Below are 20,107 nucleotides of genomic sequence, written 5' to 3'. Positions count from 1 at the left end.
TAGCAACTATATTAGGAACTTTTTAATACAACGTATCCAATAAATATACTTATTTTTCTACTTGTATAGACACAGGAGGACAACAGGAGCGTTTAGAAAAAGTATATATACTGGGTAAGATCCAGGGATGGTATGTGTTCTGGGGAGGCTTTTGCACGCCAGGTGGTACTTTACCTCAGTTGCTCCTTAGGACACTCCCCATATTTACCCTCACTTAGGACTAGTTTCTGACCAGACCTTTGTTGCTTTAAACCGCACGGGCGGCATTTATAACTAAAGTGACATAGAGGCGGGTCTTACACTTTGGTCCTTCCTGGGGGTTTTGGGGATCATCGATCTTCTATTTAGGCATTATTATATGCCAACAAGTTCACAGTGCGATAATTGTTGCTAACATAGGGCACCGGTACTGATGTTGTCTTTTCTCTGGTGTTTTCATTTGGTGTCTTTTAAGTGTGTCTTTTTTAACTAGTTTTCTAATAAAGTTTATATATACTTTTTCTAAACGCTCCTGTTGTCCTCCTGTGTCTATACATGTCTTATTGGGAGTAGTATTTATAGGGGCCTAGATATTGTCTCTGGCCACCTTTTCATTATGAGTCTGGGTTTATGTGCAGTGGTTATTTTTCTACTTATGAGCCACTGCTTCCTTTCCACCTGTCTCATGAACTTATCATCCACTTTGGAAAAAAAAACACAGCTCAAATCCATCCTGTTCAAATCAAGGAAGACTGCCAGCACAATGAGGCATCAGAAAATGCCTCCTAAACTTTATGAAGAAGAGAGTGTCGGAGTAATGAGCCTTCAGCACAGTGAGACAGGAAAATTGTGCTGCAGCTTCAAGCAACTTTAACTTTTATATTTATTTGAATTTTATGTGATATACCAACACAAAGTAACAAGTATTTGTGAGGTGTAAGGGAAATGATACATGGTTTTCTAATCATTTTAAAAATATAAGTCTTGTGCATTTGTATACAGCCCCCAGGAGCCAATACCTTGTAGCACCACCTTTCACTGCAATTACTGTTGCAATCTTTTGGGGTATGTCTCTACCAGCTTTGTACATCTAAAACTGAAATTTTTGACCATTCTTCTATTGAAAACTAGCTCTAGCTCGGTAAGATTGCATGGAGAGACTTGATGCAGATTTAAAGCAAACCTGTTACCAGGTTTGTCAGCTATAAGATACGGCCACTGCCTTTCAGGGCATATCTACAGCATTCTATAATGCTGAAGAAAGGCCCCCGATCCGACCGGAAAGATGAGAAAAATAAGTTGTATTATACTCACCAGGGGGGCAGTCCGGTCCGATGGGCGTCGCAGGTCCGGGTCCGGCGCCTCCCATCTTCTTATTCTCGCCGCCCTCCTGCTTGCTTTATGACACCCCGGCATTGCGCTCCTGTGTAGGCATACTTATCTGCCCTGTTGAGGGCAGAGCAGAGTACTGCAGTGCGCAGGTGCCGGAAAGGTCAGAGAGGCCTAGCGCCTGCGCACTTCAGTGCTTTCCTCTGCCCTCAACAGGGCAGATAAGTACACCTGTGCAGGAGCAATGCCGGGGAGCCATGAAGCAAGCAGGAGGACGGCAATCATAAGAAGATGTGAGGTACCGGACCCGGACCTGTGACGCCAATCGGACCAGACTGCCAAATATCAAGAACCCTGCTGCAGACTTACAGCAGGAGTCTGTGCACGAGATACAGAAGGACAGGGGGGTGAGAGGGGAGCACTGTGGTGAGCTTACCTGCTGGAGCACAGGACCTGAAACACGTGACCATCGGGGGAGGGTCTGGAGGCAGAGCTAGACGCCTAGTAGCGGCAGTGACCGGCAAAACCAGAGAGTAGTCTGAACATGCCCAAGTCAAGCCAGGGGGTCAATGACATTGGTCAGGACGTAGCAAAAGGTCAGGTAGCCAGAGATAGCGGTGCAGTACAAACGGGGCAGACAGGAGACTAGTAAGATTACCAAGCCGAAGGTCAGAGCCAGAAACGGACAGTAAGCACGGAATCACAAAGCAATGCACAGAACGAGAACACGGACCGGATCATACACGAGAAGGCAAATGGACTACACAGTATGCAAGCACACCAGGGGTCAGACACACAGCCAGAACAGATGTATCACTGACAAGGATCCCCAGACGAAGGCGGGTAAATATAGCCCTCCCCATACCAAAAGGAGGCCATACAAAATTAACCCTGATAGGACAGGGAAGGAACCCTGTCCACAACCATGACAGTACCCCCCTAAAAGGGAGCCACCAGACCCTCTGGCTTCTCAGGATGCCTGGCATGAAAATCTCTAACCAACCGGTCTGCATGCACTGAACCGGCCAAGACCGATCCTCCGGGCCATACCCCTTCCAGTGCACCAAATACTGCAGATTCCAGGGAACCCACCGAGAATCAACGATGCGTCCCACCTCATATTCCAGATGGCCCTCCACCAATACAGGAGGACTGATGGATGAGGAGTCCTCCTCAACTGCACTCAATGGTTTCAGAAGGGACCTGTGAAAAACATTAGATATTTTGAAGGCGGAGGGAACATGTAACCTGTAAGCCACCGGGTTGACGACCTCCACAATTTTATATGGGCCAATGAACTTAGGACCCAGTTTGGCTGAGGGGACCTTGAGCTTAATATTGCAGGTGGATAACCATACCTTCTTACCCACAAGGAACGCGGGACCCAATCCCCTTCTCTTGTCCGCAAAAAATGTAAACCTTCCCTGTGCCTTGGTGATGTTTCGCTGAACTTCCACCCACAGGGTCTTTAAGTGTTGTACCGTACCCTCTGCCCCTGGACATCCTGAGTCTATGCGAGAAAACTCCCCAAAATGCAGGTTAAACCCATAATTGACCAGGAAGGAAGACATTCCTGTAGACTGACTCATACGACCATTGAAAGCAAACTCTGCCACAGGTAATGCATCACATCAGTCCTCCTGTCTGGAAGATGCCAAACATCTCAGAGTTAGTGCGTTCGATTTGCCCATTAGACTCCGGATAATAGGCAGAGGAAAAAGGCAGAGTGATTCCCAACTTCTTGGCCACAAACTGCACATGGAGGGAAATTAGTGATAAAATCCATGGACAAATGTGTCCATGGTCTATCCAGAATTGGCAAAGGCACCAATTCTCCGGTTGGCCGGCAATGAGAATTTTTAGAATGGGCACAAACCACACATGCAGACACAAACCTTTTAACATCTGCAACAAAAGAGGGCCACCAGAAAATCCTAGCAACTGCCTCCCGGGTGGCCGAAATTCCAGGATGAGCACTCAATACAGACTCATGAAACTCCCGCAGGAGTCTAAGACGGAAGTGTGCCGGTACAAACAATTTACCCACAGGTTTATTACTGGGAGCCAGAGCCTGGGCCTCAAAAATCTCTCTCTCCAAATCGGATGAGATTTCAGCCACCACCACTCCAGGTTGAAGAATGGAGGAGACACCGGATCAAAGCTTCGGGACAATGCATCTGCCTTAACATTCTTAGACCCTGGATGGAAGGTTATAGAAAATTGAAACTGGAAAAAAAAGCGACCATGGGGCCTGCCTGGGGGTCAGTCTCTTGGCAGACTCGATATAGGCTAAATTTTTGTGAGTGATCACGGTGACAGGATGAACAGCCCCCTCCAAAAAATGCCTCCATTCTTCAAAGGCCAACTTGACTGCCAGAAACTCTATTCCCCACATCGTAATTTCTCACGGTGGAAGAGAACTTTTTGGAAAAGAAGGCACAAGGTTTCAGGTTGGCCAGCGTAGCGGGACCCCGAGACAACACTGCCCCTACTCCCACTTCCCACTTCAGAAACGTCGACCTCACGATAAAAGGTCTAGACGGGTCTGGCTGGACCAACACTGGGGCGGAAATAAAACACTTTTTTAAAGTCGGAAAAGATTTTTTGCCGATGTAGACCAATTCTTAACATCAGCCCCCTTGAGTGTGAGATCAGTCAGGGGCTTAACCACCTTCAAAAAACCCTTAATGAACTTTCGATAGTAATTTGTGAAGCCCATAAAGCATTGCAAACCCTTTAAATCATGAGGTTAAACCCAATCCATAATAGCCTGGACTTTTTTCAGATCCATGCAAAATCCCTCAAAAGAGACAATCAAACCCAAAAAAGACCATTCCTGTACAAAGAACGAGCACTTCTCCAACTTAGCATACAAATGGTTTTCTCTAAGTTTCAGAAGAATGCTAGAATGCTGTAGATAAGCCCTGAAAGGCAGTGGCCGTATCTTATAGTGACCAAACCTGGTGACAGGTTCGCTTTAAATCTGGACTTTAATTGGACCATTCAAACACATGAATCTTCTTTGATTTAAAATATTCAGTTGTAGCTCTAGAAGTGTTTTAAGGGTCGTTGTCCCACAGGAAAGTAAACATATGCCCCAGTCTCAAGTCTTTTGCAGCCTGTAACAGGTTTTCCCTGTATTTAGTTTTATCCATCTTTTGACTAGTCCCTGCTGAAGAAAAGCATCCTCACACCAAGATGCTGCCACCACCATGTTTGACAGTGGGGATGGTGTTTTCAGGATAATGTACAGTATTAGTCTTCTGCCACACCTAGCATTTTGCATTTAGCCCAAAAAGTTCTACTTAGGTCTTATCTGACCAGAGCACCTTATTCCACATGCTAGGTGTGTCTCCTACATTATTTTTTGCAAACTGCAAACAGGACTTCTTATTAGTGATGAGCTAGTATGCTTGTTACTCAAGTTTCTCCGAGCATGCTCGGGTGGTCTCCGAGTATTTCGTTGTGCTCAGAGATTTAGTTTATGTCGACACAGCTGCATGATGTGCGGAGTCCCTAACAAACAGGCAATCCCCACATGTATTCAAGCATAAACTAAATCTCCGAGCACAATGAAATACTCGGAGACCACCAGAGCATGCTCAGAGAAACTCGAGTAACGAGCATACTCGCTCATCACTACTTCTTATAGCTTGTTTTTAAAAATGGCTTTCTTCTTTCCACTGTTGCATAAAAGACAGATTTGTGGACTATACAACTAATAGATGTCCTGTGGACAGATTTTCCCACCTGAGCTGTGGAACTTTCCAGCTCCTATGGAGTGACCATGGGCTTCTTGGCCTCTTCTCCAATTAGTGATCTCCTTGCTTGGGATGTCATTCTAAGTGGATGGCCATTTCTTGGTAGGTTTGCAGTTTTGCTATACTCCTTACATTTCTGGATTATGGATTGAACAGTGCTCAATTAAATGTTCAGAGCTTGGGCTATTTTTTTATAACCTAACCCTACTTTACTCTTCTCCACAGCTGTATCCCTGAACTGTCTTTTGTGTTCCATAGTTCTTATGATTCTGTTTGATCCCTAATGTTCTCACAAACCTCTGAGGCCTTTACAGAACAGCTGTAGCTATACTGAGAATAAACTACACACAGGAGGACTCAATTTACTAATTATGTAACTTATGGAGTCAATTGGTCACTCAGGATTTTATTCAGGAGTATCAGACTAAAGGAGGCTGAATACAAATTTACGTTTCAGTTTTCAGATTTATATTTTTAACCCCTTCAAGACCTTGCCCTTTTTCGGTTTTGCGTTTTGGTTTTTCGCTCCCCTCCTTTCCAGAGCCATAACTTTTTTATTTTTCCGTCAATATGGCCATATGAGCGCTTGTTTTTTGAGGGACAAGTTGTACTTTTGAACAACATCATTGGTTTTAGCATATCGTGTACCAGAAACCGGGAAAAAAAATTCCAAGTGCGGTGAAATTGCAAAAAAAGTGCAATCCCACACTTGTTTTTTGTTTGATTTTTTGCTAGGTTCACTAAATGCTAAAACTGACCTGCCATTATGATTCTCCGGTTCATTACGAGTTCATAGACACCAAAAATGTCTAGGTTATGTTTTATCTAAATAGTAAATAAAATTCCTAATTTTTCTAAAAAAAAAAAAAAATTGCGCAATTTTCCAAAACCCGTAGCGTCTCCATTATTCGTGATGTTGGGTTGGGTGAGGGCTTATTTTTTGCGCGCCAAGCTGACATTTTTAATGATACCATCTTGGTGCAGATACGTTCTTGTAATCGCCCGTTGTTACATTTTAATGCAATGTCGTGACGACCAAAAAAACATAATACTGGCGTTTCTAATTTTTTTCTCGCTACGCCGTTTAGCGATCAGGTTAATCCTTTTTTTTATTGATCGATCGGGCGATTCTGAAATCAGCGATACCAAATATGTGTAGGTTTTATTATTTTTTTATTATTATTTTGAATAGAGCGAAAGGGGGGCGATTTAAACTTTTATTTATTTATTTTTTCTTTTCATATTTTTTTAAACATTTTTTTTTTTACTTTTGCCATGCTTCAATAGCCTCCATGAGAGGCTAGAAGCTGGCACAACTCTATACTATACTATGCACTATATATTAGTAGATTGCAATCCTAGTGCGATTAAGCCGTCTAAAAATGTATAACAACTAATGTATGCAAGGCAAACCTTTTTGCTCAGAGTGTCTCAAATGGAAAGTTACTGTGCAAACAAAGCTGAAAGTGTGAAATGAACCTTTTTGTGATAAATGGCAAACATTTCAGAATAATTTATAAAAAACAACATACCATGAGCGTGAGCCATCTGCCAGTGTCCGATATTGGCCCTATGTCCATCCATCATGGCAAGCGGAAACGATACAACGTCCCCAGCAGCATAGACGTCAGGAACACTGGTACGCATGAACTAGAGAAAAACAATACAGAGCAGAGGTACAGCAATCATCCCTTACTATAAATATCTGTCTGAGAATTGTTTGTCACAATGGAGTTCCTATCATTCTCATCCTGCACAGTAATTTTCAACTGCACATTTTCTTCTTACGGAAATATGATTCTTTCACAACAGCATTAAACCATCGCTATCATCAGGTTCTCTGGTGTACTGAAACTAGACGGACAGAGAACAGCAAACATCCCTCCATGTAAATGTCTGTTTAAACATTGCACAGAATGGGGCTACACATGAAAATCTGAGTCATCTATCAGGAATCTGGGCCACAAGCTCTGCAGGTATATTTGGGGCTAGGCTGCTGAATCAGTAATGTATCACAGCAAAATGGATATTTTTCTACTTTCCTGATATTGCCCCAGTTGCGTTCTGGTCTTTAGAAACCAAGGACAAAAGGTGCAGTGAAATTGCGCAAAAGTAACACGTATTGTCTTAAAAACAAAGCCCCTTCCACATGGTTCTCTGGCATTTCTCTCCTGTTCAGAAGGATCAGACTTTGGCACAAGTGAATTAAGCTCTCAAACGTGAAAGGAGTCCACAAGTGTGTGTATAAGATGTCTTCTTCAGGTGCATTCCGTCTATTACCCCCCTGAAAAAGCGCTATAAGAAAAGTCTAAAAGAATTAACATATATACAGCAATTTCAAAACGACGTGCTGTGCATATGTTACATCATGTCACTTCACCGTTTCAGCCTTTGAAAACGATGAAATGGCTAAAAGAAGTGACGACCATTTTTCAGGTAGCTTCCGCTTGGAATCTGCAACTATTTTTTATATAAAATGTAAAAAACAAAGACACCCAGTAACAAGAAAAGAAGTCCAATGAGCTGTCAGAAAGGACGCGTCAGGAAAAACACAGACAGATTCCCTGAAGCGTCTTCCAACAGGACAAACAATGCGGGCACATCAATGTTCACAAGACGCCAAGATGGGTTACCTCAAACTTGAGCATATAAATTCCATTCAGTGCCAGGTAATAGATACTGCTCATTATTATAGGGGTTATTCAAGTTTGGAAATTTAATTTTCATATATGCAATTAAGGAAGATTAAGTATTAATAAGTATTAATAGACATTGTTGTTGTTCCCCAGACTGTGGAGCACGCACTCTCTAATAGCAAAAAGCTTTTCTGCCCCTTACACAGCTGCTTCCAGTGGTATACACGCCTCTTCTTCCAGAGTCCTGGGATCCAGTGCCATCTCTGTTCAGACCGGTGGAAGAAGGATGGATCCTTAACTGTTGGAAGCCCTGTGGGCCCATGTACAGCAGGAGGATGATGGATGGCTGGCCCGCTTGTTTGCTGAGCTCAGCTCTCTTCCTGTGTCAGCATCCACACTAGGTATTTCTACTGGATGGAGGCGGTCTGCGTGCCATGTCCGCCCTCCAGTCAGCCCTCTTTAGGATAGGTGATCAATGTCTGATCGGTGAGGGTGCGATACCCAACACCCCCGTGGATCAGCTGTTCCTGGTGTTGGCGGTGGCCCAATGCTTTCTTTAGAAACTTTCACATAGAAAGTTCCTGGTGATGAAGAAAGAAGTGATGCTGTGGGGGAACGGCCAGAGAGGTGAGTTTTTTTTTCTGAATACACTGGGGAGAAGACAATGATGGGAGTGGGGGAAAGGACAATGCTGGAGGTGGGCAAGAAGACAATGATGCCGATGATGGGATGTGGAGGAGAAAACAATGAGGAGGGTAGGTGAGAGGACAATGATGCAGGTGTGGTAAAGGACAAAGGGATGTGTGGGAGAGGACAATGATGGGGTGGGGGAGAGGAAAATGAGGGATGTCGGGGAGAGAACAATGGGGGATGTGGTTGAGAGGACAATGATGGATGTGAGGGATTGGAATGGGAGTAAGGGGGACTTATAATGGAATAAAAAAATCCAAGAAGCCAGCACTGTCTATAGTTAGCACACAATACATAAAGTGCATATGCACATATTGATTTCAAACTGTACTTTAAACTGAGACATTTAGCAAACCATTGATCAATTCTTTGAGCTACCCTGCCATGTCATGGCATTCTAGATAGGGGGGAGTCCTACTCTATGTTATTTTATATTCGCTGTGCCATTATGGCCTTCTAAATGTATTAAAAGCAAGACTATATTAAATGCAAACGTACCTGAAGCATTTCTGAAACACTCCCATGGCGCCAAAAGGGGCAAGCGCAGATAAAGGCCGACCATGTCCGGACAAGACATCCGGACATTTCAGATCTGACCTCCACACTGCCAAACCAGCAACCATAGATGAAGGGTGAAACAGGCCCAGACACAGATGCATTGCCGTGTGCGCTTGGTTATGCAAGCCATTTTATCTGTCTTTATCGTGATTGACTTAGGCTGTTGTACACACTTCATGTAAATAAGGAGAACATGCGGAGCATCGATGAAAAATAAGTAACAAAGTTTATTTGATTAATAATTCATATAAAAGTTAAAATTTGTTTGTATCATAGAGTAACACACTCACAAGATGACGCCAGTCAAATGCTGAGAGACACCCACAACGCCCCAAAAGAGAAAAACCCCATAATTTAATAATGTAAATTAGTAACAGATAACAAATAGTAAGCCAGCTGCACAAGATGTATAGTCATGACCACAACATCCCAAAAATATATGTCTTAACTATTACTAAATCCTATAACAAGTGAAAGGAGTCTGATAGACAGAAGGCCAAGCTTACCAATAGAAGGGACGAAGTGGAGGGACAGCCAGAGAATGGACCCCAAAGTGTGTTGTACACACTTGCAGCAGCCCTACCCTCCCCCATAGGCTCTACTTGATTATGCATCTGTGTCTGGGACTATGAACAAAGGGAGGGGGGGGCGTTAGATATGGATGTAAAGTGAATTGGGAGTTGGAGAAGGGTGCTAAGTCCCTAATAGTGCGACAATGAATTGTGGGTTGGGGGAGAACACCAGTGTCTATTGAGATTTAACACTAGAGATAGGACCTTCCTGATTGGGTGCGCCTTATCGCGGTGGGATGGCTTTTATGCCTTTTTGATCAAATTAGTGTCAACCCAAACCTCTCCCCCAAAACTCCGACTCCTGTATAAGGCTTTATTCGGCTCTGCTATTTACAGCCCAGTTCACAGCACTGTTCCAGCTAAATTAGGACTTTTGCCAAGTATCCTTTCAATTTACAACTGGATCACTCATTAGAAGACAAAAAGAGAAGTGATTGTGAAAAGGAAATAAAATGTGAACTATTGCCTCAAATAAAATAAAAGGTAAATGATACAACTCAATGGTATTTAGCAGAGGTTGGAATATAAAACACACCTGGTCGGCATAGATGGCTCCCTTTGTATCCATCGCAATTCTGCTGCCTTTCAGAAAGTTGGACACAGGAGTCACACCTAAGAGGAAGACAAAAAAGTAATGTTTTTATTAAAGTGTATGAATCAACTTCCGAAATACTGCCTGTACCACGTGCCACGCCAGAGAGGCAACGGGAGATTAGGGAGGTTAATAAGTGGCTCAAGAATTGGTGTAGGAAGGAGGGGTTTGGGTTCCTGCAGAACTGGGCCGACTTCTCAGTGGGCTACAGGCTCTACGCTAGGGACGGGCTGCACCTCAATGGGGAAGGTGCAGCTGTGCTGGGGGAGAAAATGGTTAGAAGGTTGGAGGAGTGTTTAAACTAGGGATTGGGGGGGAGGCTATTCAATTTATAGGAGGGGAAGATAGTGCAGATAGAGACCTGGGCACAAATAAGGAAGTTGGGGGTGGCGGTGGCATGGGGGGTGGGGTTAGAACAGTTAGTAATTTAAGAAAGAATAGAGGTACAGAGAGTAACATCAAGTGCATGTATACTAATGCCAGAAGCCTCGCCAACAAAATGGATGAATTAGAACTAATGTTGTTGGAGCATAATTATGACATGGTGGGGATATCTGAGACGTGGCTGGATGAGAGCCATGACTGGGCTGTTAACTTGCAGGGCTATAGCCTGTTCAGAAATGACCGTACAGATAAGCGAGGGGGTGGGGTGTGTCTGTTTGTAAAATCGACCTTAAAACCCATCCTGCGTGATAATATATGTGAATTTAATGAAAATGTAGAGTCCCTGTGGGTGGAGATAAGGGGAGGGGGAAAAAATAATAAATTACTGATAGGGATTTGTTATAAATCTCCAAAAATAATGGAAGCAATGGAGAATATCCTCGTAAAGCAAATAGATGAAGCTGTGACTCAAGGAGAAGTCATTATTATGGGGGACTTCAACTACCCTGAAATAGATTGGGGAACAGAAACCTGCAATTCCAGTAAAGGTAATCGGTTTTTGACAACTATGAGAGACAATTACCTTTCACAACTGGTTCAGGACCCAACAAGGAGGGGGGCACTGCTAGACCTAATATTAACCAACAGGCCAGACCGCATATCAAATATAAAGGTTGGGGGTCACTTGGGGAATAGTGATCACAAAATAATAAGTTTTCATGCATCCTTCAATAAGATGTGTAGTAGAAGGGTGACAAGGACACTAAACTTCAGGAGGGCAAATTTCCAACGGATGAGAGAGGATCTTGGTGCAATTAACTGGGACGATATCCTGAGACACAAAAATACACAAAGAAAATGGGAGACGTTTATTAGCATCCTGGATAGGACCTGTGCTCAGTATATACCGTATGGGAATAAACATACTAGAAATAGGAGGAAACCAATATGGCTAAATAGAGCTGTAAGGGGCGCAATAAGGGACAAAAAGAAAGCATTTAGAGAATTAAAGGAAGTAGGTAGTGAGGAGGCATTAAATAAATACAGAAAATTAAATAAATTCTGTAAAAAGCAAATCAAGGCAGCAAAGATTGAGACAGAGAGACTCATTGCCAGAGAGAGTAAAAATAATCCCAAAATATTCTTTAACTATATAAATAGTAAGAAACTAAAAAATGACAGTGTTGGCCCCCTTAAAAATAATCTGGGGGAAATGGTGGATGAGGATGAGGAAAAAGCCAATATGCTAAATGACTTTTTCATCAGTATTTACAAAAGAAAATCCCATGGCAGACAAAATGACTAGTGATAAAAATTCCCCATTAAATGTCACCTGCTTAACCCAGCAGGAAGTACAGCGGCGTCTAAAAGTAACTAAAATTGACAAATCTCCGGGCCCGGATGGGATACACCCCCGAGTACTGCAGGAACTAAGTACAGTCATTGATAGACCATTATTTTTAATCTTTAACCCCTTCATGACCCAGCCTATTTTGGCCTTAATGACCTTGCCGTTTTTTGCAATTCTGACCAGTGTCCCTTTATGAGGTAATAACTCCGGAACGCTTCAATGGATCCTTGCGGTTCTGAGATTGTTTTTTCGTGACATATTGGGCTTCATGTTAGTGGTAAATTTAGGTCGATAATTTCTGAGTTTATTTGTGAAAAAAACGGAAATTTGGCGAAAATTTTGAAAATTTTGCAATTTTCACATTTTGAATTTTTATTCTGTTAAACCAGAGAGTTATGTGACACAAAATAGTTAATAAATAACATTTCCCACATGTCTACTTTACATCAGCACAATTTTGGAAAGAAATTTTTTTTTTGCTAGGAAGTTATAAGGGTTAAAATTTGACCAGTGATTTCTCATTTTTACAACAAAATTTACAAAACCATTTTTTTTAGGGACCACCTCACATTTGAAGTCAGTTTGAGGGTTATATATGGCTGAAAATACCCAAAAGTGACACCATTCTAAAAACTGCACCCCTCAAGGTGCTCAAAACCACATTCAAGAAGTGTATTAACCCTTCAGGTGTTTCACAGCAGCAGAAGCAACAAGGAGGGGAAAAATTAACATTTAACTTTTTAGTCACAAAAATGATCTTTTCGCAACAATTTTTTTATTTTCCCAAGGGTAAAAGGAGAAACTGGACCACGAATGTTGTTGTCCAATTTGTCCTGAGTACGCTGATGCCTCATATGTGGGGGTAAACCACTGTTTGGGCGCACGGCAGGGCTCGGAAGGGAAGGAGCGCCATTTGACTTTTTGAATGAAAAATTGGCTCCAATCTTTAGCGGACACCATGTCGCGTTTGGAGAGCCCCCGTGTGCCTAAACATTGGAGCTCCCCCACAAGTGACCCCATTTTGGAAACTAGACCCCCCAAGGAACTTATCTAGAAGCATAGTGAGCACTTTAAACCCTCAGGTGCTTCACAAATTAATCCGTAAAAATTAAAAAGTACTTTTTTTTCACACAAATTTTCTTTTAGCCTCAATTTTTTCATTTTCACATGGGCAACAGAATAAAATGGATCCTAAAATTTGTTGGGCAATTTCTCCTGAGTACGACAATACCTCATATGTGGGGGTAAACTACTGTTTGGGCACATGGTAAGGCTCGGAAGGGAAGGAGCGCCATTTGACTTTTTGAATGAAAAATTATCTCCATCGTTAGCGGACACCATGTCAGGTTTGGAGAGCCCCTGTGTGCCTAAACATTGGAGCTCCCCCACAAGTGACCCCATTTTGGAAACTAGACCCCCCAAGGAACTTATCTAGATGCATAGTGAGCACTTTAAACCCTCAGGAGCTTCACAAATTGATCCGTAAAAATGAAAAAGTACTTTTTTTTCACACAAAATTTGTTTTTGCCTCAATTTTTTCATTTTCACATGGGCAACAGGATAAAATGGATCCTAAAATGTGTTGGGCAATTTCTCCTGAGTACGCCGATACCTCATATGTGGGGGTAAACCACTGTTTGGGTGCACGGCAAGGCTTGGAAGGGAAGGCGCGCCATTTGACTTTTTCAATGGAAAATTAGCTCCAAACGTTAATGGACACCATGTTGCGTTCGGAGAGCCCCTGTGTGCCTAAACATTGGAGCTCCCCTACAAGTGACCCCATTTTGGAAACTAGACCCCCCAAGGAACTTATCTAGATGCATAGTGAGCACTTATAACCCCCAGGTGCTTCACAGAAGTTTATAACGCAGAGCCATGAAAATAAAAAAATATTTTTCTTTCCTCAAAAATGATTTTTAGCCCGGAGTTTTTTATTTTCCCAAGGATAATAGGAAAAATTGGACCCCAAATATTGTTTTCCAGTTTGTCCTGAGTACGATGATACCTCATATGTGGGGGTAAACCACTGTTTGGGCGCACGGCAGGGCTCGGAAGGGAAGGCACGCCATTTGGCTTTTTGAATGGAAAATTAGCTTCAATCATTAGCGGACACCATGTCGCGTTTGGAGAGCCCCTGTGTGCCTAAACATTGGAGCTCCCGCACAAGTGACCCCATTTTGGAAACTAGACCTCCCAAGGAACTAATCTAGATGTGTGGTGAGCACTTTGAACCCTCAAGTGCTTCACAGAAGTTTATAACGCCGAGCCATGAAAATAAAAAATTATTTTTCTTTCCTCAAAAATGATTTTTTAACCCACAATTTTTTATTTTCCCAAGGGTAACAGGAGAAATTGGACCCCAAAAGTTGTTGTGCAGTTTCTCCTGAGTACGCTGATACCCCATATGTGGGGGTAAACCACTGTTTTGGCACACGTCGGGGAGCGGAAGGGAAGTAGTGACGTTTTGAAATGCAGACTTTAATGGAATGCTCTGCGGGCGTCACGTTGTGTTTGCAGAGCCCCTGATGTGCCTAAACAGTAGGAACTCCCCACAATTGACCCCACTTTGAAAACTAGACCCCCAAGGGAACTTATCTAGATGTGTGGTGAGCACTTTGAACCCCCAAGTGCTTCACAGAAGTTTATAACGCAGAGCCGTGAAAATAAAAAATGTGTTTTCTTTCCTCAAAAATATTTTTTTAGCCCAGAATTTTTTAATTTTCCCAAGGGTAACAGGAAAAATTTGACCCCTAAAGTTGTTGTCCAGTTTCTCCTGAGTACGCTGATACCCCATATGTGGGGGTAAACCACTGTTTGGGCACATGGCGGGGCTCGGAAGGGAAGTAGTGACGATTTGGAATGCAGACTTTGATGGAATGGTCTGCGGGAATCATGTTACGTTTGCAGAGCCCCTGATGTGCCTAAACAGTAGAAACCCCCCACAAGTGACCCCATTTTGGAAACTAGACCCCCCAAGGAACTTATCTAGATGTGTGGTGAGCACGTTCAACCCCCAAGTGCTTCACAGAAGTTTACAACGCAGAGCCGTGAAAATAAAAAATAATTTTTCTTTCCTCAAAAAAGATGTTTTAGCAAGCAATTGTTTATTTTCACAAGGGTAACAGGAGAAATTGGACCCCAATATTTGTTGCCCAGTTTGTTGTGAGTACGCTGATACCTCATATGTGGGGGTAAACCACTGTTTGGGCGCACGTCAGGACTCGGAAGGGAAGTAGTGACATTTGAAATGCAGACTTTGATGGAATGGTCTGCGGGCGTCACGTTGCATTTGCAGAGCCCCTGATGTGCCTAAACAGTAGAAAAAACCCACAAGTGACCCCATTTTGGAAACTAGACCCCAAAAGGATCTTATCTAGATGTGTGGTGAGCACTTTCAACCCCCAAGTGTTTCACATAAGTTTATAACGTAGAGCCGTGAAAATAAAAAATAATTGTTCTTTCCTCAAAATTATGTTTTAGCAAGTAATTTTTTATTTTTGCAAGGGTAACAGGAGAAATTGGACCCCAATAGTTGTTGCCCAGTTTGTCCTGAGTACGCTGGTATCCCATATGTGGGGGTAAACCACTGTTTGGGCGCACGTCGGGGCTTGGAAGGGAGGGCACACCATTTGACTTTTTGAACGCAAGATTGGCTGGAATCAATGGTGGCGCCATGTTGCGTTTGGAGACCCCTGATGTGCCTAAACAGTGGAAACCCCTCAATTCTAACTTCAACACTAACCCCAACACACCCCTAATCCTAATCCCAACTGTAGCCATAACCCTAATCACAACCCTAACCCCAACACACCCCTAACCACAACCCTAACCCCAACACACCCGTAACCCTAAATCCAACCCTAATCCTAACCCTAATTCCAACCCTACCCACAACTGTAACCCCAACACACCCCTAACCCTATCCTTAACCCTAACCACAAGCCTAATCTTAACCCTATTTCCAACCCTAGCCCTAATTCCAACCCTAAGGGTACCGTCTCACATAACGATTTACCAACGATCACGACCAGCGATACGACCTGGCTGTGATCGTTGGAAAGTCATTGTGTGGTCGCTGGGGAGCTGTCACACAGACCGCTCTCCAGCGACCAATGATGCCAAGGTCCCGGGTAACCAGGGTAAACATCGGGTTACTAAGCGCAGGGCCGCGCTTAGTAACCCGATGTTTACTGTGGTTACCAGCGTAAAAGTAAAAAAAAAAAAACGTACATACTCACATTTCGGTGTCCTTCAGGTCCCTTGCCGTCTGCTTCCCGCTCTGACTGAGTGCCGCCGTACAGTGAGAGCAGAGCGCAGCGGTGACGTCACTGCTGTGCTGTGCTCTCACTTTCCGGCCGGCAGACAGTCAGAGCGGGAAGCAGACGGCAAGGGACCTGAAGGACACCGAAATGTGAGTATGTACGTTTTTTTTTTTTTTTTTTTTACTTTTACGCTGGTAACCACGGTAAACATCGGGTTACTAAGCGCGGCCCTGCGCTTAGTAACCCGATGTTTACCCTGGTTACAAGTGAACACATCGCTGGATCGCTGTCACACACAACGATCCAGCGATGACAGCGGGAGATCCAGCGACGAAAGAAAGTTCCAAACGATCTGCTACGACGTACGATTCTCAGCAGGGTCCCTGATCGCTGCTGCGTGTCAGACACAGCGATATCATATGGATATCGCTGGAACGTCACGGATCGTACCGTCGTAGCGACAAAAGTGCCACTGTGAGACGGTACCCTAACTCTAATTCCAACCCTAACCCTAAGGCTATGTGCCCACTTTGCGGATTCGTGTGAGATTTTTCCGCACCATTTTTGAAAAATCCGCAGGTAAAAGGCACTGCGTTTTACCTACGGATTTACAGCGGATTTCCAGTGTTTTTTTGTGCGGATTTCACCTGCGGATTCCTATTGAGGAACAGGTGTAAAACGCTGCGGAATCCGCACAAAATTGACATGCTGCGGAAAATACAACACAGCGTTTCCGCACGGAATTTTCCGCACCATGGGCACAGCGGATTTGGTTTTCCATAGGTGTACATGGTACTGTAAACCTGATGGAAAACTGCTACGAATTCGCAGCGGCCAATCCGCTGCGGATCCGCGGCCGATCCGCTGCGGATCCGCGGCCGATCCGCTGCGGATCCGCGGCCGATCCGCTGCGGATCCGCGGCCGATCCGCTGCGGATCCGCGGCAATCCGCTGCGGATTCGCAGCCAAATCTGCACTGTGTGCATATGCCCTAACCCTACCCCTAACCCTACCCCTACCCCTAATTCTAACCCTAATTCTAACCCTAGTTCTAACCCTAACCCTAGCAGAAAAAAAAATAAAAATATTTTATTTATTTTTATTATTCTCCCTATGGGGGTGATAAAGGGGGGGGGGGGTCATTTACTTTTTTTTATTTTGATCACTGCGATAGGCTATATCGCAGTGATCAAAATAGATCTGGAACGAATCTGCCAGCAGGCAGACTCTGCGGGCGCAGTGCGCGTGCGCCCGCCATCTTGGACAATGGCGGCGCCCATGGAGAAGCCGGACGGACACCGGGAGGCCAGGTAAGTATGTAGGGGGGGGGTGATCGGATCACGGGGGGGGGGACCGGAGCACAGGGAGGGGGCACCGGAGCACGGGGGGAGCGGGCAGGAGGACGGAGGAGCCGGCAGGCGGACGGAGGGGACCGGACCCCGTAACAGAGCACCGGGGGGGCGATCGGTGGGGTGGGGTGGGGGCAGGTTAGGTTTTCCAGCCATGGCCGATGATATTGCAGCATCGGCCATGGCTGGATTGTAATATTTCACCGTTTTTTTGGGTGAAATATTACAAATCGCTCTGATTGGCAGTTTCACTTTCAACAGCCAATCAGAGCGATCGTAGCCACGAGGGGGTGAAGCCACCCCCCCTGGGCTGAAGCACCACTCCCCCTGTCTCTGCAGATCGGGTGAAATTGGAGTTAACCCTTTCACCCGATCTGCAGGAGCGCGATCCCTCCATGACGCATACGCTGCGTCATAGGTCGTTTTGGCACCGACTTTCATGACGCAGCGTATGCGTCAAAGGTCGCTAAGGGGTTAAAGACTCCATAATAACAGGGTCTGTACCACAGGACTGGCGTATAGCAAATGTGGTGCCAATATTCAAAAAAGGGGCAAAAACTGAACTAGGTAATTATAGGCCAGTAAGCTTAACCTCTACTGTGGGTAAAATCCTGGAGGGCATTCTAAGGGATGCTATACTCGAGTATCTGAAGAGGAATAACCTCGTGACCCAGTATCAGCACGGGTTTACTAGGGACAGATCATGTCAGACTAATTTGATCAGCTTCTATGAAGAGGTAAGTTCCGGACTGGACCAAGGGAACCCAGTGGACGTAGTGTATATGGACTTTTCCAAAGCTTTTGATACGGTGCCACACAAAAGGTTGTTACATAAAATGAGAGTAATGGGGATAGGGGAAAATATGTGTAAGTGGGTTGAGAGCTGGCTCAGGGATAGGAAACAAAGGGTGGTTATTAATGGAGCACACTCGGACTGGGTTGCGGTTAGCAGTGGGGTACCACAGGGGTCAGTATTGGGCCCTCTTCTTTTTAACATATTTATTAATGACCTTGTAGGGGGCATTCAGAGTAGAATTTCAATATTTGCAGATGACACTAAACTCTGCAGGGTAATCAATACAGGGGAGGACAATTTTATATTACAGGATGATTTATGTAAACTAGAAGCTTGGGCTGATAAATGGCAAATGAGCTTTAATGGGGATAAATGTAAGGTCATGCACTTGGGTAGAAGTAATAAGATGTATAACTATGTGCTTAATTCTAAAACTCTGGGCAAAACCGTCAATGAAAAAGACCTGGGTATATGGGTGGATGACAAACTCATTCAGTGGCCAGTGTCAGGCAGCTGCTACAAAGGCAAATAAAATAATGGGATGTATTAAAAGAGGCATAGATGCTCATGAGGAGAACATAATTTTACCTCTATACAAGTCACTAGTTCGACCACACTTCGAATACTGTGCACAGTTCTGGTCTCCGGTGTATAAGAAAGACATAGCTGAACTGGAGCGGGTGCAGAGAAGAGCGACCAAGGTTATTAGAGGACTGGGGGGTCTGCAATACCAAGATAGGTTATTACACTTGGGGCTATTTAGTTTGGAAAAACAAAGACTAAGGGGTGATCTTATTTTAATGTATAAATATATGAGGGGACAGTACAAAGACCTTTCTGATGATCTTTTTAATCATAGACCTGAGACAGGGACAAGGGGGCATCCTCTACGTCTGGAGGAAAGAAGGTTTAAGCATAATAACAGACGCGGATTCTTTACTGTAAGAGCAGTGAGACTATGGAACTCTCTGCCGTATGATGTTGTAATGAGTGATTCATTAATTAAATTTAAGAGGGGACTGGATACCTTTCTGGAAAAGTATAATGTTACAGGGTATATACACTAGATTCCTTGATAAGGCGTTGATCCAGGGAACTAGTCTGATTGCCGTATGTGGAGTCGGGAAGGAATTTTTTTCCCCATGGTGGAGTTACTCTTTGCCACATGGGTTTTTTTTTGCCTTCCTCTGGATCAACATGTTAGGGCATGTTAGGTTAGGCTATGGGTTGAACTAGATGGACTTACAGTCTTCCTTCAACCTTAATAACTATGTAACTATGTAACAATACCCCAAAACAACCATATGTATGTCTTCTTAGATGGGTACATTTGTATAAACAATGAGCTTTGCAATTTACTTATTATAAAAATTTTGTCCCATTCTCCAGAAGTGTAATAATTGTATTTTTTGCAACTTCTTACCAATGGAATTGGACAGCCTCAGTGTAATGAGAAGGAGAGGACTCCACACGTTATAGTATATAGTGTTAGCTAATGTTTAAGAAATATACAGTGGGTACGGAAAGTATTCAGACCCCTTTAAATTTTTCACTTTAAAGTTCATTTTCTTTCCCTCAATGCACACTCTGCACCCCATCTTGACTGAAAAAAAACAGAAATGTAGTAATTTTTGCCAATTTATTAAAGAAAAACTGAAATATCACATGGTTATAAGTATTCAGACTCTTTTCTCAGTATTGAGTACAAGCCTTTTGCGCTAGTACAGCCATGAGTCTTTTTGGGAATGATGCAACACGTTTTTCACACCTGGATTTGGGGATCCTCTGCGATTCTTCCTTGCAGATCCTCTCCAGTTCTGTCTGGTCGGATGGTGAACGTTGGTGGAC

At 43.8% G+C, this 20,107-nt stretch overlaps 1 protein-coding gene across 3 annotated transcripts in view; it reads right to left on the bottom strand.

Moving 5' to 3' along the window:
- The window catches only part of LOC143815349 (apoptosis-inducing factor 3-like), a 156,537-nt gene that overhangs the window by 34,581 nt on the left and 101,849 nt on the right, over window positions 1-20,107 (bottom strand). For all 3 annotated transcript variants that reach the window (XM_077294466.1, XM_077294468.1, XM_077294467.1), the window contains exons 14-15: window positions 10,061-10,137; window positions 6,602-6,719 (exon numbers count right to left, since the gene is read on the bottom strand). In XM_077294466.1, coding sequence (XP_077150581.1) covers window positions 6,602-6,719; window positions 10,061-10,137 — 195 coding nt within the window. The remainder of the gene's footprint in view (window positions 1-6,601; window positions 6,720-10,060; window positions 10,138-20,107) is intronic.

The sequence above is a fragment of the Ranitomeya variabilis genome, chromosome 3 (assembly GCF_051348905.1).
Source record: "Ranitomeya variabilis isolate aRanVar5 chromosome 3, aRanVar5.hap1, whole genome shotgun sequence".
In the NCBI taxonomy this organism is placed as follows: domain Eukaryota; kingdom Metazoa; phylum Chordata; class Amphibia; order Anura; family Dendrobatidae; genus Ranitomeya; species Ranitomeya variabilis.
Note: the sequence above shows the minus strand (reverse complement) of the source record. Positions and strands in the feature narration are given on the sequence as shown.